This window comes from Filicampus tigris, chromosome 11 (assembly GCF_054856515.1).
Source record: "Filicampus tigris isolate MCC_2025a chromosome 11, RoL_Ftig_1.0, whole genome shotgun sequence".
Classification (NCBI taxonomy): domain Eukaryota; kingdom Metazoa; phylum Chordata; class Actinopteri; order Syngnathiformes; family Syngnathidae; genus Filicampus; species Filicampus tigris.
In genome coordinates, this window is record NC_141227.1 from 17,130,760 (window position 1) to 17,154,155 (window position 23,396).

General features: G+C 39.5%; 3 protein-coding genes and 1 long non-coding RNA gene across 14 annotated transcripts in view; 1 reads left to right on the top strand and 3 right to left on the bottom strand.

Moving 5' to 3' along the window:
- LOC147139968 (mitogen-activated protein kinase kinase kinase kinase 3-like) overlaps nt 1-639 on the bottom strand; it is a 33,312-nt gene extending 32,673 nt beyond the window's left edge. For 5 of the 10 annotated variants that reach the window (XR_015088789.1, XM_086045990.1, XM_086045988.1 and 2 more), the window contains exon 1: nt 353-638. Coding sequence is in view for 9 of the 10 variants with exons in the window: in XM_086045990.1 (XP_085902116.1) it covers nt 353-451 (99 nt within the window). In the remaining variant the exon portion in view is untranslated. Of the gene's footprint in view, nt 1-352 lie in introns of all 10 variants that reach the window. The other 5 variants (XM_086045991.1, XM_086045987.1, XM_086045995.1 and 2 more) reach the window with 3 other exon arrangements.
- Nucleotides 640-2,621: 1,982 nt separating this feature from the next.
- thumpd2 (THUMP domain containing 2) lies at nt 2,622-6,693 on the bottom strand. The gene is made up of 11 exons (XM_086045082.1): nt 6,502-6,693; nt 5,929-6,067; nt 5,585-5,857; nt 5,018-5,091; nt 4,521-4,598; nt 4,389-4,441; nt 4,213-4,300; nt 3,949-4,020; nt 3,737-3,851; nt 3,538-3,658; nt 2,622-3,471 (listed from the first exon to the last, which is right to left on the bottom strand). Exons 1-11 carry the CDS (start codon nt 6,610-6,612, stop codon nt 3,189-3,191), a joined length of 1,407 nt encoding a protein of 468 aa, XP_085901208.1. The 5' UTR covers nt 6,613-6,693; the 3' UTR covers nt 2,622-3,188.
- Nucleotides 6,694-10,037: 3,344 nt separating this feature from the next.
- Nucleotides 10,038-11,213, bottom strand: LOC147139970 (uncharacterized). The gene is made up of 3 exons (XR_015088692.1): nt 11,029-11,213; nt 10,383-10,401; nt 10,038-10,283 (listed from the first exon to the last, which is right to left on the bottom strand). It is a non-coding gene; the product is annotated as an uncharacterized LOC147139970 (long non-coding RNA).
- A 9-nt stretch (nt 11,214-11,222) lies between these two features.
- Nucleotides 11,223-19,855, top strand: LOC147139971 (uncharacterized). Of its 2 annotated transcripts, XM_086045397.1 has the most exons (7): nt 11,223-11,619; nt 12,656-12,841; nt 12,918-13,087; nt 14,408-14,557; nt 17,465-17,628; nt 17,997-18,261; nt 19,801-19,855. In XM_086045397.1, exons 1-7 carry the CDS (start codon nt 11,446-11,448, stop codon nt 19,853-19,855), a joined length of 1,164 nt encoding a protein of 387 aa, XP_085901523.1. In that variant the 5' UTR covers nt 11,223-11,445. The 2 variants fall into 2 exon arrangements, with proteins under 2 accessions (XP_085901523.1, XP_085901522.1); XM_086045396.1 differs by lacking the exon at nt 19,801-19,855 and having other exon boundaries at nt 11,224-11,619; nt 17,997-18,292.
- The last annotated feature ends 3,541 nt before the right edge of the window (nt 19,856-23,396 follow it).

Genomic DNA, 23,396 nt, shown 5'->3' on the forward strand with positions numbered 1-23,396 from the left:
ATGTCTGCTATCCGGGTGGTTTTCTTCTGACGTGTTTTAACTTAACCAGGCAGCGGAAACCTTGTAGAAGCTGACATTCAAATAAAAGTGAATTACTTTAATAAAATTGCATGTGACAAGTTGACAACCACATCCAGGTAATGTGGCGGGGCTAGCATTAGCTCCATTTGACGCACTTTAAAACGACCCACAGCTTTAAGTAGTGGCAGTGACGACGTTTGGCCTTCACACGTGAGTGACAAAAACACACATTCTATTTACTTTAATAAAGCCGCCTAACATCTTAGCGTGTCCGATAATGGAACCCTCGGTCCACAGCGCTTCTTCCCCCACTCTCGCTGCAGCTTTTTACCTTGTACACATCTCCGTAGGTGCCGCTTCCTATCCTCTGGATCAGCTCGAAATCCTCCTGCGGATTGCGGCGGGACAGGTCGACGCTTGCGTTCATCATGGCCAAGTGCCGCTCAGGGCGCCGGACGACGCGCGCGATTGACGGACACTGACGATGTTAAGTGCGAACGGGGATAATTGTCAGGGAGAAAAAAAAACATACGGCGTCAGAAAATAGCAGCCCGAGCCCACTCCTGCTCCAACATGGCGGCCACTGCGCAAGGCGCATGCGCAGTGGACGTACCCTTCTCTGCCATGGAGCCTGGGCAAGGCATATACACACACCAACTCACTTACAAAATGTTAATTTTAATCTAATGTAACAGAAGAGAAGATTTTATATGTGTATATATAATGTAAACAAAACTTAATTTGATATTTTTTCATGCTAGATTCTCATTCCTATCATAATCAGAATCACAGTGTTTGGGCATTTTATTCATGTAGCACTTTTCACATACCTAAAATACTATCGGCATTACAAAATCACAGCATTTTATATTCCCTTATCTTAATCGCATAATTGTCAGTGACTCTCCCTGGTACACGGGAGCCCTCCGGTGGTACACAAATAAATTGCTGCCGAAGTACAGCTCTGTTGTATTTAACTTTTAAGTTCAATGCACTTTGTTATTAAACATTTGTTTGGGCACAGTTTTTATCTAACTTTGTAAATAATGGCCATGATGGTGGTACCTGGAGAGCTAAGTGTTTTCTAGGCAGTACATGATGTAAAAAGTTAAACACTGGCCTAAGTAATTTTCAACTTACTGTTACCAAATCAATGTAAAAAATAGACCTACACTTGGTAAAAATTGTTTTTTTGTTGTTGTTTTCTGAAAACATTTAAATATGACTTAGGTCAGTGATTCCCAACCAGCATTGTGCATTAGAGTGCCGTGAGAACTCTTAAATTGTGCTGCGGGAAATCATCAAATTTTACCTAATTGCTCTGAAAATTATTTATTCATAATAAATAATGTATCCTTGTAAGTCGATCCAGTGACTTATAGTGACAGACAGAAGAAATAAATAATCATCTATTAGATGGCAGAAGGTGATGTAACGCCCACTCTTGTGGTTAAAGGATGACACAGTTGCTGATACTCTTCAGTCGCTCAAGAGCTGCTGTTGACCACAGCTCACGCCGAGTCACCCAACACACAGACTGACCCCTCTCTTCCTTTGCTCTTCCATCTCCAAAGACACCACAGACAAACTTCTGAGCAACGTTTAACTTAATACAACTACAGCATATACAACTATTTACAAACATGCTGGAGCTGTAACATGAGGCATTATCCAAGATGCTGCGTACAGTGTTGAGTTGTTGCTGTGCTGGCATCAAAAATCACAAGTGATTGGCTTAAGGAGAAGTGAATGGTAGCCTGTAAGTAAGTAAGCCAAGAGTGTGGCCGTGTCTGACCCCTTCACAGTTTAACTAGGCTAAGCAGGGCTAAACGCTGGCAGATGGCAGCATTGTGATTCAGCTGATGGGGGTCAGTGTGCGAGCACTGCAGCGCAACAAAAGTCCACTCTCGGAAGTGTCGCGGTCTCTGAATAAAATGGCCCGTGGTTACTTTTAGGTCAGTGCCCCATATACTGTACCAGGAAGTTAGCCAATCAAATGCATTTTGCATGCACATGCCAAACTTGCTATAGGAGAACAAGTTTGCAAACCACGTTTGCAAATGTACGGAAAATTTGCCTGAAATTTACAGGAATATTTCAAAATATTCAAAGTTGCACACAGTTTAGAACGTAGCACCCTCTGTAAAATTGCCCTCAAAACCAGTTTTCCTTTTAATTGACATGAAACAGGACAAAATCTATCAAGATTTTTATAAGGTGGAGCATTCCAAAAGTCAATTAGAAATCCCTACACAGCATAGTGATTAGGGAGTTGGGAATGAGGTGAATGACTCAAACACAGCAAATGCATGAGGAATCATTCACTCATTCCCTACTATATTAATAATATACAGTATAGGGAATTTTATATAGTTTACTATATACAGTAGTTCCCTCAACAGTTAAATTGATTTTGAACAATCCTCAGGCGTGGTGTTAATTGTGTCGTTGTCGTGTAATTCAATTAGTTATTCTGTGTTAAAAACTAACAGAGGTGGTAAGAGTAGCCAAAAACTGTACTTTAGAATGACTCAAGTAAGGTCATCCTCCAAATGTTAAATGTAGACTAGAGTAGAAAAACGACTCAAGTAATGACTAACTGTTGAGTAATTTCTGATTTATTTAAAATCAGAGCATAAACGTCAAATAGACAAAATATAAAATGTATAAAATGTACAACTTCAGATACTGCCCAACAATACCACTTTAAAAACAAAAGAAAAGTTAAATAAAATAAAAAAATTCAAAAAGGCAAATTCAGCCACAAGAAATGGTCTTAAATGAACTTGAGTACTTGTAGGCTGAAATGTCAACATTTTTAGGCAGACACAGATGACAGCACATGACCGTATTCTTTTCTCAGAGTCCATCCATCCATTTTCAAGATTGGCCAGAGCTATCTGGAAGGTAAATATGAGTCACTTAAAACTTTGCCTCTGTGTGGGGCAGTGGAGCAAATAGCATGCGCAGTCATGTGACCGACTGTTGAATTGGTCGAATGGAGTCAAATGTCACTAGCAGTTACGTTGGATTGGTGAAACACAGTCACGTCTGTGTAGATTCCCAGTCATCCAGGCCATGGTAATCCACAAACGTTGAATCAAGGCAACTGCAGTGCATTTGTCTGTTGAAGATAACGCTAGTAGAAAACGTCCAACCATGATAACTTAAGTGTGTGTTTTTATATATTTATGTAGAAGTCCATCCATGGTGCCTAAACTGAGTCTCAGGGTGGCCTGGTGCTTCAGAGAGGAGAGAGGCGGCCGCTGCTCAGTCATTAGCCCAATTGGAGGTTCTTTTCCCTGGGTGAGAGTTGACGTGACATCCTGCGCTCCTTGCTGGTTCGCGGAGTATTGTGTTCCCATTTGAGGCTGCGTGAGGAGTTTTTTCAGGAGACACGAAAGCTGAGGACTGAGGAGGAGCACCAAGCTCCCACCGGCACGGAGGACCCTACAAGCACAGCATTTTGAAATTGCACTTTTTGTTACCAATCAGCTGGTCTCGGTTTCAACTGACCTCTCCATCTCGGCGAGGATGAGCGGCAGACTGGCGGCTATGTCGGTTTTGGTGCCAAACTTCCTGCCGAATGGCAGGTCACAGACCACCGCATCCACGCTCGCACTCGGTAGAGGCATATCTGCCACAGGACACAGCTGGAAGTCTTACAGAATCACATTATCGATCATTTTGTGATTATTTTGACCAGATTCCCCACTAGTAGATGACGCTTTCAGAAGATGCATCCTGTCTCCGAGCTCCGCGAATGCAACATTCTCACTGGCCTTGTGCAGCTGTCTGTCATCGATATCCAAACCCAGGAAACAAGCAAGCTGAAAATCCAATTCAGACAGAAAACAAATACATATTATCATATTATTACTTTACAACTGTGGTGATCCATTTAGACTCTAAGTAACTATTAGTAACCTTGTGTTCTTGTGCTGCCTCTATTAAGATGGTTCCCACGCCGCACATTGGATCGAGAACAAGGAAACCTGACTGGGAAACACAGCACACACCGTGCTATTATATGTAATGCATTAATTCTCATTATTTTACTTTTTTAAATTGAATCAATCAAAAAATGTAATCCTTAAAAAATATATATTTATGAATGCTGACATGATTATATAAATATAAAATAGGTGACATTTAATACTAAAGACACACAATGCCATGCTGTAATAATACCTGAATTTGAACCAGTTCGGCCATAGCCCAGGCAACTGTGGACCTGAGTCCTGTCGTTTTGATGTAACACCGATTAGCAAGCGGTAATCTAAGGAAAACAAACATCACTTAAAATCTAAAATCAAAACACAATGCATTCAAGGTCTCCTTTTGGTGTCAATGCAGCGAGGGCTAACCTGGTGAGCGGTATCCCGACCAGACAATGGTCATCCCTCAAGTACACGGTAATCTGCGAGTCAAGAATAAGCAGCTCTAAATGAACAAATAGGACACAATTGGAATAATAATAAAAATAAACTTTAGTTTGCCTCAATCTGTGGGTTCCTCAAATCAACCTTCCAGCCCAACTGTCCACTCAGACTGGCTCCCAGCACTTTACTCACATCCTTTGGATATAAATAAGTGGGGAATAGAATACAAAATTAATATTTTAATAAATATATATGTTATAAATATTTGGATGAATTCCCTAGTATGAGTTTGCCAAAGTACAAGGGTTTCACCAGAAATATCAGATTTAAACCAAAACGGCCAACTTTCTTTTTTGTGTCCACGCAAATTCATGTGACTCGGTGAAAATGGTGTTGGGGTTATTTTTTTTCTAACTTTCCAATGCATAAATTTCCACCTGGATACACACTTGTAAGAATGTGCTAGCTCTCGGGGGTCAGCCCTAATATTCTCAATGGGGTTTAGGTCTGGGGCTCTGGCTGGGCCATTCCAAAATTTGTCTGCTGCCATTTGTACAGTGATTACATTAATGTAAACTGTTTTCAACTTGGGGGAAAAAATGTCATTACCATACCTGAACACTGAGGCAGCGGGACACAGACCCAGAACATTTGCAGCTGATCCGAAAGGAAAGGGTTTTATCCTGGTCTGAATGAAAAAGTTAAAGTAAGGTGAAATACAAACATCAGACTCTAAAGTTGCTACAAGGTCTGTTTTAAACTAACTTAAAAAAAGGGCTACACTTTTGATGTACATGTAATTAAAAAAAACTAAAATCTGCTACTTTGATTTTTACAGGTCTATTTGAACCACAGTATAAAAACAAACTACAGAAATTAAAGTAAAAATGATCAAATGCTCTTTATATGTACAAAAAAATGTAGAAATTGATGAGTCAATTTGACCCGTAATATGACAGTAAGGTTAATAATTTTATATACATGATATATTTGGAATGGACGTGGTATCTTACAAAACTAAAAATATTAACCTTACTGTGAAACAAAGAGGCAAAATCGGGGCAGAAATTACAAAAAAAAATACATAATAATATAATAATATTTTCAATGCTAAACACCCATGAACATTTTTGGTTTACAGTATCTCCAAAACAGGGGGGTTAACAAATGATTCTGCTTACCGTAATTCCCATATTTTTCCGCAGCAAAGTTATCTCCCGTGTCGACGTACTCATCTCCACAGTCCACCTTTCTCCTTTTCTTCTTGGTTTGTAAGTCACCTCCATTTTCTTCCCCACAAACCTCCTCCACTTCAACTTTCCTATGCTCCTCGTCCTCCCTCTCCTTCATCTTGTCTGCTACCACCCCCTGCAGGCGCCTCCATGTCATTTCAGCACTGGTCCACTGGTGCAAGTCACCAATCAGCGTGGACTTCAACACAGAGACAACTCTGGCTGTGAATATAGCATACAAAACTATTAAATCGAACAATATCTAGCGTGCAATTTTAATGGGTGGTGGCTACCTGGGTTGGCGTGAGCAGAAAGCTTGAGAGGCGAGTCTCGCTTCATGAACAAAAAGAGTCTTTCCGCGGACTTGAGCTCCTTCACTAAGCCGATGTGTGCGGAGGAGCTGAACAACACTTTACCTTGCAACCGCTCGATCTGCAAAACAATCACATGTGTACTAGTGATGAAGCTGTCTGCTAAGAAACACATTTTCTCCACTTATTATATCATAAATGTCATATGAGAATTCAATACAGATTGTAAATACAATTTTGCTTTCCCCTCACTTATTGCTATATTTGCATCATTATTTATACATCGTTTTTATTTTTACTTTTGGGATTTTTTTCATTGTCTTATTTATTTTAAACTGTTAAAGGTACTTTGTATTGGTTGGTTGGTTAATGTTACGCTATGGACGCCAAACACGTTTTTGATTACGAAGTGCACTTTCGCTGGGTATAATAATGATGATAATACAATACATATATAATAATAGTAATATTCTCTGTATATATTCATCTTTAATTTCATTCAATTGGTACAGTATTTTGATTTTATTTATTCTTAACGTAGCAATTTCCACTCACATCGTGAGCAGCCAGCTTCCGCGTCACCTCGTCGACTACAAACTGCTCCATTCCGTAACCGGCCGTGCAAAAGTAGCGAATTAGACTCGCTTCGTTGCTCATGTTGACCATTGCGTTCACTGTAAAGTTTCATGTGGCGATAAAAGGGAGGCCAACGCACATATTCAGCCAAGATGAACGGCCATATTTGCTGGTTTGTTTATATCGGAAGCGGAAATACGTCACCATGATGCACTTTATTTTCTGCTCCAGCAGGGGTCTCTTTTGGACAACAGGTAGAATTTCCCACGTCACTGTATTTGACTATGACAAGTACACGTCTCTCATAGATGAATAGGTTAATTATTTTATTTTATTTATATTATCTTATTCATTAATAATAATAAAAAAGCATATTCCAAACCAACTATTCTCCCCTTCCAGGTTGACCTTTTAATACAGTGGCAGCTTGACTTACGAGTATAATTTGTGTGACAAATGTAAATTGCTTGTTTAAATGCAGTATCGTACTTTTAAAAATTGAATTCTGAAGCACCTTAAATTCTTGATCTTTCATTGTCTGACATAAGAATGCGGTGCCTCAATGAGGAAAATGAACACCTAATACGTTTTATACAGAGGTAAATTCATTTTTTTACTGGTTTAATAGAGTGTGAGCGCTCATAAACGCAAGGGCACACTCAAGCACCAACCTAATTTCAAGCCATTTCAGTGTAGTGACTTGACTAAGAGGGACTGATGCACTAACAGGCACACTCATGGACCGTGGCCTTTGTAAATGGCAATTCCCCTTTAGGTCTCGCTTCGGGACTAAAGTGACCCAGGGGACAGTTAAAAATGTCAAGGGATCTAAATGGAAGGTCAGATCACCCTGCTTTCACCCATTTAAGATTATGTTATACAATATTATAATGTTGTTGGAGTGATTAGCATGTTGAACTCACAGTTATGAGGATCTTGCTTCAAATTACAGCTACAGACAACTTTGGCTTCCTCTCATATTTCAAAAACACACATGTGAGGTTTATTGAAGACTCGAAATTGTCCATAGATGTGAGTGGTCATGCTTGTTTGTCTACAATCCAGGGTAAACTTCACTTATCGTCCCAAACTCAGCTGGGGCAAGCTGCAGCTCACCCAACAACAAACCTAAATTGGACAAAACATAGAAAATGGATGGATATATCATATTTTATTACATTTTTCAGCCTTACCTCACCCAGGAGCAATGCCAACAGATTGCTGGGTCACCACTTCAGATTGCACCCTTGTTTGGCGTAATGAAATGTATCGACGTGCCTCAGAACAACATCATACGTTTTGTTAAACCTTGAAAAATCAATACGACCATTTGGGTCACTGAGTTTAGAAAATGTCAGTGGAGTTTTTACAGTTCTGGATGACTCATTAAATAATGGATTTTTTCCCCTTATTCTCTTTTGGCCATGAAAAAACTTTTGGCCGTTCAGCATTATATTAGTAAATTGAGAAAAGGCTTCAAATAATGTATATATTTTGATGACCCTTGGTGGGAAATTTGCTGAAATAACTCCAGAAGGACTATGCATGCACCATTTCCACATTTGGATAAAGCTAGGCTAACGTATAGTGATTACATTGACAACATTACACACTTTCAAATACAGGTGGAATTACAGATACAGCAAAACCGATGATATGAAAAGACAAAAGACAACAAATAATCAAATAATATTAATGACAAATGTATCTATAGTGGGCGCAACATGGCGTCCAAGTTTCATCATCATTTTGAGAGTTTGGAAAGAATGTAAAAAAAATCAGCTCCTTACACCAAATCTACTGATCAACAAATTTGGTGAGCGCCCATCAGAAAAGATTTTGAGCGAATTCCAGGGCTTGTTCTCTGGAATTTGCCAAAATGAGCCCCAATCAGACACTTTTTTTTTTTTTACATGATGGATTTGCATTATAATGTACTTTTAGTTCATACATTCATTTCTGTTAACCTTGGCATGGATGAAACAAGTGTAGCGCTAAGCAATACGTCAGCCAGTGACACGCATGTGACAGAGCATCCATTTTGTGTGTCCACTTAGCAGCAGTGGGGCTAATTATGCCAAATGGCAGCAGCAGAAAAGCAGAATTGATATTGGCGTTCTGCACGGGCACGTCGCATATCACATCCCGGTGAAAGCTGTTGCGTGGGCAACGTCACAAAGAAAAGCTGAGCAGTAAGAGAGCCATTCATCTTGTTTTAAATGTACACGCAGAGTGGCTTTCAGGGTCATTATAATCACCATCCATCTCACAGGCGTTTATGACAAGTTTTAAGGCTTTTAATGTGACTCTGAAAGGCAGCGAAATTATAATGTAACCTGCCAAGTTTGCATAATTTCACACGAGATGGATGCGAGTACCATTTTTTAATCAAATTGCTTGATTTCACAAAGGAAAATGGTTGACTTTTTCCTGCTATACAGGGGTTGCAGCTAAAAGTTAAACCAGGATTTCAAACTACCTGATGAAATGAACGCTCCTGTTAAAAAAAAATGTTCCACGGTCAATTTGACCCATTTCCCAAGTGTCATAGACAAAAAAAAATCCTAATAATTATAATTACCCAATCAGTATTGATTACACTTATTTAGCCACGACACAAATTACATTTAGTTGTCTTTAAATTGGGTAATTTTGACCCACAGTCTCACAGGAAGCTTAAGCAGAAAAGACCATTCGAATTTTTTAAAATTTTGCTTCAATTCACTGGACATTGTAATGCTCCTTCTGGTGTGTGCTCTTGGCCACTTGGGGGTAGTATAATACAGACTTAAAGACAAAGAAGAGTTTCACAAATGACTCAGTAAGCTGCAGTAATATGAGTCATTTTTTGCAAAGGATATCGAATATACAGTATGTCAGTGAGTATTTTATGTTGTCTGTTTACATGTCATGCTCCACCGTATGTATTCAAATATCATTGGGTTAAAGGGTTATAACACAGCGACACCGATAGCATTCGTTAGCCTGTCTATGGGGTTTTGCATTGTTTGTTAGCATCAAGCTAAAAGTTATTTTAGCAATTCAAAGCAAAAAAAAATGTCAGAAGTACTGCTAGTATTTTGAAAAACCTGTCACTTGTATCTTAAGGCACCTTTGTAGCATGTGCGTTGAGTTTCTTCGTTTAGCAGCACAGATTAGTTTAACGTAAAAGTGTTAGCTTCTGGTAAGCAGGCACTGACTCAGTTGCTCAGAGAGGCTGACAATGTGGTGGTTGTGTTTGGTGATATGTCTGCTGCATGCACCATATGCACGTATCTACACACTTAATTGACAAGCGTATGATGTACAGTGTATGAAGTGCTGCCTGCCTGTGTGAAATTGCATGCAATTCATTGTCTTTTGGCTTCTCTTCATCTCTGGGCTCTCCTTCTGAAGATAGAAAAAAAATAGCAAAGTAAGAAGCCCTCAATTGTTTACGGACTGTAAGTGTGATTGCGTGGAGGAAATATGAAATACTCATGGCCCAATATGAGTTTAAAATCCCCGTAGAACAATTTAGGAGGTCATTTTGAGGCTAAAACCTTGTTTGCTTGTCTTAATCCTTCCCCAAATGTTTCGACTTGGCTCACCTCATGAGTAAGAATTGGGATTAACGCGTCTGGCCTCCACTTTATCATTTTCCTTTTGCTGTATCGTCTTCATCCCATCCCTGCCTTACTTTCCTTTTTCTCCTTCATGATCTTTTTATCAGCTTCCTCACAACGTGCTCCTCTCATCTTCAAAGTCTAATGCAAAAGAGACTTTTTACAAAGAAGGAAGGTGGAGTCTGAGTACATGAATGACTGCATCTATTTGGTGAGAGATGACTGTGCATGTACGTGTGTGTGAGACATACGCACATTGAAATATTCATCACTCCTGGAGGAGCATGAAGCGTGTCAGCAGTGAGTCAGCAGCAGAACACACACACACAAAAACAACAACTCAAGTCAATACAGTACTCGCAATTAAATGAGGGAAGAGCATTGTTCAAAAGGTGCGCATGATGACATGGAGAAGGAGTGGAAACATGTCTTTGCCAAAAACGGAATCATTTATTCCTGTTGGCTAGTGCCAGATGCATAATTTGGGGATGCACTTGGAGTGAATTCTAATAATTTGCCCGGTAAGTGATTTAAGTTTGTTTCAGTAAAATTTTGGACTGAGACTCAGTAAAGGTGCATATTTTGTCCTTTAATGGAGTGCAAATTATTAAGAACTGTACAAGCTATTAAGTGCTGGTAATGGTAGAAAAATAAGCAAAAGCTTGACGAAACGCACCGCTGGCTGTAACCTGATCGCAGTCGAGAAGCGTATTACTCCACCAAGCCCTTGTCCCAGATAACAAAGAACATCTAAAACGCCACCTAAATTCCCACACCCTCTTGCCCCATATTTAATCTAGCGAAGGAAGAAAAAAAAAAAAAAACACCACCACCAAGGCCTCTCTGTTCCATTTAGCTAAATAAAAAGCCCTTGGCCTATTTGTCAGTTTGTAGCTATTACCTCCAATCCCATGGTGCCTCTGGCTTCTTCTGCTCCTTTATCATAAAGTGGACTAGTTTCAATTGCATCCATTCAAAGATAGCACTTTAAGAAAAGTGTTTAAAAGTTTTGACACCCAAAAGAGTCAGCAGGCTTTCTGGGGTCAGTGGCTTTCAAGGGCCATCTCTTCCCAGTATGCCGATAGGTCCGGCTCCCCGTGGCTAGGGGGAGGTCTACATTTAGAGCTCAGCTATATTCCACTACTCCAGTCTTGTCTTAGAAGAACTCTACTGCAGCAGGAAGAGGAAGTGGGACAGCAAGTGAAGAAGTGGCTAAAAACACACAGGCGCACACACACACAAGAGCTCAAATGTGACAGTAATACAACATTCTTTTGTGAAGTGTTAGCTTAGCATCTTAGCTGCTAAATACATCAACATGGGCCAGCTGCTGTCATCGGAAGAGGAGCTCTCTGGGGTGAAACATGCCATTGGTAACCTTCTGTACCGGACCATGCTAGAGGGCGGAGCTGTACCCAACCTTAGTGTAGTGCACCCCCTGCTGTTGGCCAACGAAGACCCTGGGACCCGCCTCCAGGCGCAACTGCTGCAGGTTGATGCCATGTTACATCATAGCATTAAAAAAACAAAAACAAAAAAAAAACATGTAAATATTCCCCTGACTGTCTGTGTGCAGTGACATTTAGTACGTAAATGCTTTGACATAATTGCTGTTTTGTTTTTGATGTATTTGCAGTAAACCAGTCCAGTATTTTTGTGTATTAGGTGTTTGGACTGATAAAAGTAATAGCACAACTGTTTCAAAGAAACTGCATATTCTCACCTTTACGGAGTACAAATTGGTCAAGTAGAGGACATGCTATTCATTTCTATTAAGCAAAAATACTAAACCCAATTCAACTGTTTTTGGTAAGTTTTTGAATCGTAACAAAGTGCTGAACATAAAGATCAAAGATATACTGTACTATAAAACACAATAAACAATCATATGAACAATATTTACAGCACATCATTAACAATCCCCAAATTCCATGCAAAAATCTCACCCAAGTGGCTGTGTGCAGCAGAGGATGAAAACAGATTTTCATTAAGCCTTTGGGGATGAGAAAAGTTATAGCACACCCGTCTCAAAATAAGTGATATTTTTTTTCCCTTGATCTTGTTGGTCATGATCAATATTTTGAACTTGATGAAAACATCCACTGTTTTCACACCATGACATATGAGTGACACAAATTACTAGTTTTTCAAGATACGAGCATCACTGGGCGGATTTTTTTTTTTTTTTTGTCTGGACTTGCGAGTATAAGTTTGAGTCAGTGCTAGATGGCGGCAGGGAATTTCACACCAAGCAGCAGTTTGGCAGGTAACAATTATTCAAAATATGGGACAAGTGCGACCAAAAATAGCATTAATTAAAAGTGTTGTATGACCCATTAAGAACCGGCAATTTCAACACAAACAGTGCATGGACACATATGGACAGACAACATAACAATATTCACATGCATATATTATTTACCCTCTGTAAAAAAAACAATGCTGCAGCTCCCTGATCAATTGTTACCATCTTCTTGTTGTTGAACATGTCAATGAATCATACCATCAACATTTTTGCATGGCCCTAGCTGCAGGGTGACATTGGCAGCAGGGCACCTGCCTACCTGAAGGATCTGATTGGACGACTATCATCATTCTCTGATGAGCCCCGTCTGGCCGGGCTGCTTGGACTGGCCGTTACCATGGTAATGGACCTGCTTGTTGTGTCATCGTCGGGGGTGAAAAAGAAGGCGATTGGTTCATCGTCGTGCCAGGTTAATGCTCGTTATAACATACTGTATATGATCGTGGAATTCTTTTGATGGAATTAAAACGAAACGTAATCTTCAGCAGAGAGTGCGGGAGCTCCAAGAAGTCATGGAGGAGTACTTGAAACGCTGCCGGATCAACCTTGCTGATAAAACACGACTCATCCAGGACTCTCTGAGAATGGAGGCCCAGCTTAGCCTCTCACTGACCAAACTGAAGATCTGCCTGGTGGGCGGGGACTGCGACTCACAGTGAGTCGATGTAAAAAAAATAATATGATGGTATCACACAATATACTTAAGTAAATGTTCAGATAAAAAAGACTCTGGTATAAGTAAAAGTACTGATTCAACTCCTTCCTTTAAGTTAAAGTAAATAAGTACAGACTCTGAAAACATGGGAACTCTGAGAACTCTGTAGTACTCAGTTGTTGGGATATAGCATTCAACTCTTTTTTTTACCATTTCAGTTTTCTAGATTTTTTTTTTTAAATGGTGCACTGACAGAGTTCAGCTTCGAGCATGAGTCCCCAACCCCCACTACATAAGAACTTGGAGGGCCTTGAGACCCCACAAATGAACATAAATAATCTGACATTTAACAGTTTTGATCGTAATGTGTGCGGCGTGCTCTGATAATCCAAACACAGCTCACCTCATACATAAAGATTCTGTTCCACCACCGATGTAGATTCAACTCCTCCAAGACAGAAATCTGCCGTGATCAAACATAAAACAAAAAGGAAGAAGAAACGTAGCAACAACTAGGAAACACAAGACGCAACATGGAAGAGGACACAATAATGATGTTCTTGGGTCTATTATTTACTTAAAAATCCCAATGTATAAAAAGGAAAAGAGTGTGGAAAAAAATCCTGGTGACAGTGTGAAAGCAAACTTTATAGTCTACTGAGGGAGTTAGAGGTGAGTTCTCAAATCAAGCTAATGGCTGGTGTAATTATCCTATTAAGACTTTACACCGGCTTCCTGGTTCCTCACTGATTGGCTACACTCCATTTTACTCAAAATTAACAAAGTTGTGATTCGGGAGTCATTGGCCGAGTCCGTTTCGAAAGCTTAGAACTTGGATGACATTTGTTACGTACTGTACATGTCTCCATTTTAAATGTTTCGTTTGGAACTCAGTAACACAGATTCATGAAATATACATCTTACTTGGATATGAGTCAATAATTCCCGTGGCATTATATTAAATATACATGCAGGTCAAAAATGTTACTCTTGATTACCAAATTGGCAGCTGATTCACACCATGCTAACCGCTATCTAGCCTTGAGGCTAATCTTAGACAACTTTTTGGAGAAAGTGAGACAAGCTGTCAACTATTCCACTACATTAAGCGCTTGACTTTCATCAGTCTCTAGGAGGTTGACAAAAAGCAACAAGCCTATTTTGACAAAGTAGAAAGTGCGAATAATCGGTTTTCATATGTAGGCAGTAACTCTAAAAAATACCCAGAAACACTATTACTTAAGTACAGTCAAGAATGATTTTTACTTTGATACTTCCCATCACTGGTTCCTGTTGTACTTACACATATTGGACCTCTAGGTCTTTTAGGTTTTGGGCTAGTGGAGCAGCATTCCATACCCAAATGTTGATTCATCTGGCTGTCCTGGAGGGGCGGGAGGAGCCCCTGTCAGCAAGGGCCGTGCTGGAGCAGTACAAGGAGGACCTGGCGCAGATCGTACCCGCTTACAGGTAAGACAACCGGAGAATACCATACCAATATATGTGCCACAGCTTCAGTGACAATCACATATTTTCTTCGTTTGAAGTTGTATAATTTCGAATCTTTCTTTTTTGGCAGTTGGCACTTGATAGCATGCCCGTTTCTTTACAAATTTAAACTCAATCAAAGACAAAATGTGCAGCTCTTTTGACACAGTCCTGCGATTACTTTTCTCAGTCTGAACATTTATTGGTATGAAAATATTCAACGTTATTTGCAAGGACATGGCAGAGACTTTTAACAGCATTTAATAGAATGTATGTTTCTCAACATATTTGCCATATCTAAGTGCAAATTATGCAGTTCTTTTGAGATGGGAATCCTATTACCTTTCCATACACTTATGGGAACGAAAAGAAAAGAGTGAATGTTTTTCTGCAAGATGAAAAGATTGTTTGACAGAAATCTTGAACAGCACTTTTCAACAAATTACATCAAAGGACAAAATGCGGCGCTCCTCTGATACCGGTGTGCCATTACTTATCTCACTTTATGCACTTATCAGTATGAAAATAGTGAGTGTTTTTTCTGCCAGAATATGAAAAAAAAAAAGATCACAACAGAAACCTTTAGTGACACTTAATAGCATTTCTGTTTCTCAAGGAATTTGTATTCAATCTAAGGGCAAAATATGCAGCTCTTTTGACACAGGTGTGCTATTACTTTTCTCATTTGCTATACCTGTCAGCATGAAAATGGTGGATGTTTTTCTGTGAGAGAGGGAGTCACAGATCATGACTTTGACCGTTTCTCAACAAATTTGCACTCATCTAAAGAACAAAAGTTGCAGCTTTGACTCAGGTGTAATATGACTTTTCTCATTTCTAACGAACACAAGTGGCAGCTTTGACTCAGGTGTACTATTACTTTTCTCATTTCATCCAATGAAAATAGTGGATGTTTTCTTTGAAGGGAAGAAAATACATGATGGCAGAAGCCTTTATCAGGACTTAATAGCATTTCTTGTTTGGCAACAATGTATGCGCAATGAAGGACAAAAAGAAGCATCTCTTTTTAGCACTCATTAGTGGCAAAACAATAGACATTTTTTTTTTTTAACGAGAAGATGAAAAGATCATGACAGAGACCTTTAAAAGCATTTGATAGCATGTCTGTTTCTCAATGAATTAGCACTCAATCAGAGGACAAAATAAGACGCTCTATTGAGCCGGGTGCATTATTACTTATCTCAGTCCAATCACTTATCGGTGTGAAAATTCATTCCATTCCATTTTTTTTTAAATTTGTTTCAAGCAGAATTGCTTATCATAAGACATAAATGACCTGTATACAAAAGAAAAAAAAAACCAGACTTGAGGAATACTTAAAGCAGAAACCATGCAGGTTTGATATTCAAATCAAATCATTAACACTCGAAAAGGAGTGGGAAGAAGAAAAAATTATTTAATCCCACCCCTATTTCTCATTGATATTTTAACAGTTTAAATACGTCCTTCTGTCTTTTAACATCATCCAGAACAATAAACATAAAGTTAAAGCAAAATTGACCACAGTATTGCAATATATAACCAAAATATGAATAAAAATAAGAGCAATATACTTTCGTTCTTTCATTCAGTTAACAGTTAGCTTGGATTAATAATAATACATACCAGCAATGGTAAAACAAGCACATACCAATAATGCTAAAAAACAACATAAAGAAAAGGTCATACCAGCAATGGTAAGAACAACAATACCAGAAGCTTAATAGACAATACATAAAGGATGTTTTTGTGATGACAGGAAAATATGGATGGTGATAGAAAAACTTTAACGCCACTTAATAGCATGTCTGCCTCTCACCGAATTGACACACAGTCAAAGGACAAAATAAGCAGCTATTGGAGACGGGTGCGCTATTATTTATTCCAGTATACACACTGTTACTCGTGTGGTGTTTTAGACAACCCACGGTGTGCAGCCTTCGCACATATTAAAAACAAATACCGATGACTGTGCTGTCAGATTTCGAATGAACAACATATGAAAAAATAAATCATCTAAAGAAGTTCTTAAGCGCTGTCTGCTGCAAGATGAGCTCCAAATACAAAGTGTCTGGTTTGCCTTTAAATGAGACAGGAAGTGTCTGGGATTGTGTAAAAAAAATCTATTTTAAATTAAATTAAATGTCAGACAACCATTAAGCAAGTCATCACTGCCATTCTCGGCTGAATCGAGACTATTATGGAAAGCCGTTTGATCATTTATTAATATCCTTGACATCCAACTCACGGACCATATAGTAATATGCTCTTTGAGACAATTCAGCTCACCAATAGAATACTTTCTAGTGATGTTTTCCAAGTCCTTGTGCCACTTTGGCTTAGCACGATATCAGAGAAATGCTCAAATGGCTTTTCATAGAAAGTGTAAAGTGGTACAAGAGCTCCCTCTAGTGGTACGCAAAAGAATCACTGAATTATATGTTGAACTACAGTTTCAACTTTTTTGAATCCAGTGTAGCGACACCTGAGGGGAAAAGCCGAAAGGATAACAACATAGTACAATTGTAAAGTAAAGTTCAGATGTGCTTTTAATGTTTATGAACGGTTTGTTTCACATATTTAGGAGTACCGTAATTCTTATTGAATGTTTACGTACAAAACATTTGAACTGAATCATTATTTAAGTACTGTTTTTTTTTCACTTTCTTATATTTAAACTCATGCTTAAGAAATACTTTTCTTACAATAATATTAAATAAGCATTTTAGGAATGATGCCTAATAAGCCACTGTATCTTTATGTTGGTCGTTATGGCGGTACATGAACAGCCAAGTAATTTTTTTTCGACATGTTACTTGGTGGAGAAAAAATAAGGACCACTGGACTACACATTTCTTTTCTGTCATGTTCCAATATGTCGTTTTGTAGGTGTTATAAGTGCAACACTGTGTGTGTGATGAAATGTCGAGGAGGTCAGCCTGCCTTATCATGTGAGCTGCGCGACGAAGGAGCCATGACGGGGCTGACGGTGAGCGACATGGAGACGGGAAAGAGTGTCAGTGTCGCTCTCGCCGCTCTGGAGGCTGAGATAGGTAATGTTTGCTGGGCGGAACCACTAATAAGGATAATGTTAATAATAACGTAGGTAATTAGGGCAAAATATATAAAGAAAATATCATATATATATATATATATATATATATATATATATATATATATAAATAAAGAAAATATTATATATGTGTAGATATTACATGTTATTGCAAGAATAAAAACATGCTATTTTCTGGTTCACCAACGTCCTCCACCAAACTTTATTTCTCTGAATTATCATGAACATTTCTTGGAACCGCAACTGCACTTTTCGATTTGATTTCATTTTCCTCTGCAGCCCTTTTAGTCAGCAGACAAGTGGGCTTTCACAGCACTTAAACATCATTTGCTGACCTCCATGTTGCAGCTTCGTCATCCTTTCTCAACCTGGACCTGATCACCTCAGATCAGTACGCCCAGGCGTACGTGGAGCAGTTGTTCTCCGAAGAGGGACCCGTGGAGGAGCTAAAGAAATACTTTTCCAAGGCTGGCGACAAACTGAGGGGGCTGAGAACCGGACCGCCGGGGTGTCGGACCAGGATAGCCGAAGAGACAGGACGATGTGAAGAACACAGGGTACAAATACGGGAAGAGCTGGAGGAACTGGATCATAAGAGTGATGAAAATTTGAAGTTGAGCATTGTGGAGACACAGAGTATGTAATAAATAAATAAATAAATAAGATTAATAATAATTAAAAAAAATGTTTGTTTACCTTATTTAAAAAGTACAGTGGTGCCTTGCCTTGGGAGTGTAATTTGTTCCACTCAAATCACTTGTGCCTAAATCATCTTTCCCTATTGAAATAAATAATTACTGCACCGTTGATGCTAATTTAGTTAGCATGGCTATGGTGTTTTGAATTGTGTGATAGCATTAAGCTAGCGGCTTACAAGGTTATGTGGTTTCTTTTTTCATTACAAGGAAGTTGCTTTTTTACTCATTTAAATGAAGGGAATAAATGTATACTTTTAACGCTTATGTATTTATCCACATACAGTATATACAGTATATATTCCTGTTCAAATGCCAGGTTTTTGTGACGTAAAAAAAATGAATCGGAAAGAGAGAAACTAGCTCAAACTTTTAACACAAGTAATGGTGCCTATAATCAGTGCATAAAATTGTTTATTTTAAGAAAAAAATAATGTATTCCTGTGATTACCCCCTTGCCCAAAGTCAGCTAGAAAAGGCCGCAGCTGACCTGCAACCCTGATATGCGTTATACAAAATGGATGGATGAAATATTTCATTTTCACATTTTATTGTATAGTACATGATTATTTATGATCAATTAGAATTAATGATCTAAAATCGAAACAAATGCATACACACACAGTTATTATTAATTTTACCAATATGCTTACATGATTATTTACAATAAATTAAGCAGATATTTTTTCGAGAGAAATTAACAGAGAATACATTTTAAAACATTTGAATTGACCAATTTGAGGGACAAAAATGACAAAATTAATACAATTAATACAATAGGTTTTTTGATCAAGTAAATTTGTGGAGAGCTGAGTACAGCATACACCGATGGTTTAAAACTGTCAGCATTATGCAGTGAGGATCAACATTTATCTTAGCATGATTCACTTGGGGAGGTGTACATAACATTGTGGCCAGAAAACCGTTATTTCAACAACATGGCATTTTGAAACACGTAAAATGTAGATTTACGCAGAGTACCCTCTGTGCTCAACCGTTTTTAGGCAGCGCGGTTGTCGCCTCCTCGATCCCTATCGCCTCGAATAGTGACGTTAACTCTATCCATGTGAAGGCAACGTGACACAGCGTGTGACATTCGCAGGCAGAGGTTGCGTTCAGTGTCAGTTTGAAACACGTAAATGTGGCTTCCGCTGTCAAACCAGTTGCGTGTGTCGATTCTTGTGAGTGTGTTTGGAAGTGGAAGATGAGGAGGAAGTCACAGGATGTCAAGACGCATCCAAAGATGGCAAATGACGGCTTTCTGTACAGGACAAGTGGGCCCTATAGCTCAGCACTCCACCAATGAGTCATACCTCACGGCTCCAATTACTGCTCCGCTAATGCCGCCTGATTGCTGTTATTACTCCCTTCTTCCTCGTTTCCGCGCAGGCTGGCAGATTACCGACTTTCACACTGTTAAACAGAGATGGATGGACGGCTATTTCTTCTCTTCTCAGGTGGTTGTTGTTGCGGGAGCGTCGCCGCGGCAACAAGGAAAAAGCGCCGCTCTAACTCGACGAGGGTTCGCACCGCCGCCCACGGGCCTCTCAGCAGAGAACAAAGTTGTTAATGTAGGAGAAAGACATTGTAGGGGAGAGAGAGAGAGAAGGAAATTGATGGAGAGATGGAAAGGATGGTTGATAAAGGCGATAGGGACTAGGCAATAGATTGATCGCGGAAGGAAATGGGAAGTAGGCGAGAGATGGTGAATCGGAAGTTAGGATGTAGCATGTAGGAAGTAGAATGTGGTAGTCGGATGGCTAGAAGGGGGTTTTGGTATAGGAAAGAATTAAGTGGTAGGAGTGGTAGTGGTGGTAAGTAGTTAGCTCCTCTTTCATCTAGAATCGCTTCAAACAACAAAGTACGTCCATGTAAATGGTGAAGATTTTGTTGGTTGTGATTGAAATCATTGCTCTTGTTTTATGTCATGGTTTTTGGAAACTGGGCCCATATATTGTGGATTGATAAGGAAAAGCAGATAGTACCTTACCATACACTAAAAAAAAAAGCACCTTCAATCAACTTCATAAACATAAATATCAGAATCAGAATCACATTAAGTATGTCATAACCAAGTAGAAAGGAATTTCAGACTCTCTTTTACCCTAACGTTTGAAAAATTTTGGGAAAAAAAAAAATCCTGGGAATGAACGGCTGGACAGTGAAAAGACAAGTAAATTCGTCAATGGCAGCGAATGAGTTAATTGGTCGAATGACAGACAAGATGCCAAAAAAACACGTGTTTACCGATTAGTCAGCTTCAAACGCAGGTCGACTAATTGGTTCAACTCCTCGGAGATGGATGGTAGCCAGGAGTAGGATGTAGGAGGAAGGCTATTACAGACTGGAAATAAGAAACATTTTGTAGAGGGTGAATGTTGGTGGTAGGAAGTGGGTGATTAACTGAAGGAGGTGGGGTGGAGGGGAAGGAAATAAAAACTAGGATGTGCAGTAGAAGATAGTTGGTAGGCAGTAGGAGGTCGGTAGTATCCTGGTAGGAAGTCGGAGGTACGCTGTAGAAGATAAGAATGTAATGTATAGAAGTTATAGGATGTACAGTTTGTTAGGAGTTTCCTTGAGGAACTTGCAAGCAGAGTAATAATGACTTAGAAAATTCAATAGTAAAAAAAAAAAGATCATTCATTTCCACCATGAATGATTCTTATAGAACTAGACATGAGTGTGTGTTCTCAATTGTGGTGAAAGTGTCAGTGGAGAGCGTGGTCTGAGACTTCGCTATTGATTTTAGAAGCTTGCTGGCTCAACTCATTTCACTTAAGAAGAATTAACTTGCAGTCACTTGGAACAGGCTCCAAAGAGACACTCAATCAGAGTGAACACACGGTTTGCCAAACGCTCATTGTTCCCGTCACTGACGGGTTCAGACGGTGAAAAATTGAAGTCTCCTTTTATTTTCACCTCACTGCTACTTGTGTTTCATCACATGTAATCTAAAATGCTTAAAATGCCATCATTTATGTGCAATAGCAACACACACGCTGGATGCGGGGCAGAGTTCAGGCTCTGGTATTTGCCTGACATTTCATTCTAATCTGCTTGTGTGTGTGTGTGTGGTTATGTGAGAAACAGATGCTTGAAACATGGCCACACACACACGCTTCATCTTTTGGACGATGTTTAACCCGGGGTGGACACCGTATTTAAGTCTGTAAACATGACTAAAATACACAAATCTTTGGTGGGTGCATAGATTTTGCGGCTAAATGCCAGAGGATCCTCCTTGCCTCTGTCAGTATCTGACAATTTGCAATCTCAGTCGGAGGACTGCTGCTCTAGTTGCCGGTAGTTGTCCTTCAGCTCAATTAACTGGAGAGATCTGCTCAAATGACAGGGGGCAAAAACCAGAGCCCTGCGGCACAGGCCGAGTTAAAAGAAAGAAATTCAAGACATTTGTGCAATTACAGATACAGACTGACTTGCTTCACATGAAGAAACATTGATACAAATCTTTAGTCGCTCTCGTAAAGCTCTTTATTTCATACCTCTTCTCCACTAAAATAGCATAGAGCTTTTGGAGGGTTTCTACCTGTCGGAAATCCACATCAAATTGACATGTGGAGCATCTCTCTGTAGACCGGTGGTGGTGGTGTGTGTGTGGGGTGTTTCTATTAAAAAAAGTCTGCTCACAAGTCTGGCACATATTGTGATTCCAGCCTCGTTCTGAGGGCAGAATAAAGATCGACTCGAGAGACGGGGAAATGTGTTGTGAGCCGGATTCACGTCTAGACGGTAGAGTGACACATGGGCTGATTTTGTCTCCTTCGTACCTCCATGTAGATCAGACATCACCAAAGTGTATCAAGAAACTGTCGATTGAAGTATCAGCGAGCTCCCGCAGTATGCCGAGATAAGGGAGGAAGAAGCAGTCAGCAGGATGTGAGGTTGGCGGACCAACTAGGACAGGGTTTGGAACACGACAGCACTACTAGAGTATAATGACATAATATAAAGTAATAATTACATAAAATTAAAAGATCCATATTGTTGCTTTAATTTATACGGCACTCAATAATTGATAAAAATAACATTGAAAAGAAAAATATGATAGAATGATAATTGTGTGTGTGTGTTTCATAATGCATAATATAGGATCTACCCTTTTCCCATCACAGAGTTTCTAGTGTCACAGAGTGTGACCTCACCAGCTGCTGCTTCAGCACATGTAAGGCTTGCAGGGGGGGGGGGGGGGGTTCCTCCCAAAAAAGTCATTTTATTTTTCTCCTTTCAAGTGGCGTCAGCATGCCAGCTGGCAGAAGCCAGGCAGCTGCTTCCAATGCAGGAAGCGGGATTAGATGGCGGTGGCGGCACACGATGCGCAAAGACCTAAGAGGCAGGTGAAGGTCAAGCATCTGGCGAGCCACCGACGGGTGTATCTGGAATGGCTTTTTTTTTTATTATTACTTTTAATGTGGAGTCAAATGAAGACTGTGCAAGTCATGACCACACTTTGATGTGATGTCTGTTTACACTTTAGGTGTTACAAATTGTGGCTAACTAATATTTACTCAACTGCAAAGTGGTTGACGAATAAAGCAGGCCGTGAGACCATGCCGATGTGATTGTCATGTTGCTCTTTGTTACAGAAGACATTTTGGAAGTGAATTATATGCGGACTATGCCGACACGAATCTCGTGTTTTTTTTGTTATTTTTTTTGTTAGAAGTAGACAATCTTAATGATTTGGCTTCTTTCTTCTTCTTTATGAGTCCTTCTGCATGGCCGTGAGACCATATTAGAGTTGACAGTGTAAGGTTGATTCTTTTTTTTTTTAATTTTTTTTTTTTAAACCAAGTGCAGCAAGATTTGTTTCAGTTTTTTTGTTTTCTTCCCATTATGGAAGTGAAAGTGTTACCTACGCATTTTGTATTTTATGTGTCCTTGCTGTATTGCTGTGAGACCATGCCGATGTGAGTCTCCCTTTAGCCTTTATTACTAGAGGAATACGAGCTTTGTGTATTGTCTTCTTCCCATTCAAGTGAATTTGTAACCACTAAAACTGTTTCTGTCTGTGTGTGTCTGTGTTCTTGCTGCA

Coding starts and splice junctions, on each gene's coding strand:
- thumpd2 (XM_086045082.1), bottom strand. CDS start 6,612: ATGGTCAACATGAGCAACGAAGCGAGTCTAATTCGCTACTTTTGCACG. Junction 4,442..4,520: donor TGAGGAACCCACAGATTGAG/GCAAACTAAAGT, acceptor CTTGACTCGCAG/ATTACCGTGTACTTGAGGGA. Junction 4,021..4,212: donor CCGAACTGGTTCAAATTCAG/GTATTATTACAG, acceptor TGTGTTTCCCAG/TCAGGTTTCCTTGTTCTCGA.
- LOC147139971 (XM_086045397.1), top strand. CDS start 11,446: ATGGGCCAGCTGCTGTCATCGGAAGAGGAGCTCTCTGGGGTGAAACAT. Junction 11,620..12,655: donor TCCAGGCGCAACTGCTGCAG/GTTGATGCCATG, acceptor GCATGGCCCTAG/CTGCAGGGTGACATTGGCAG. Junction 18,262..19,800: donor AAGAGTGATGAAAATTTGAA/GTTGAGCATTGT, acceptor TTCTCTTCTCAG/GTGGTTGTTGTTGCGGGAGC.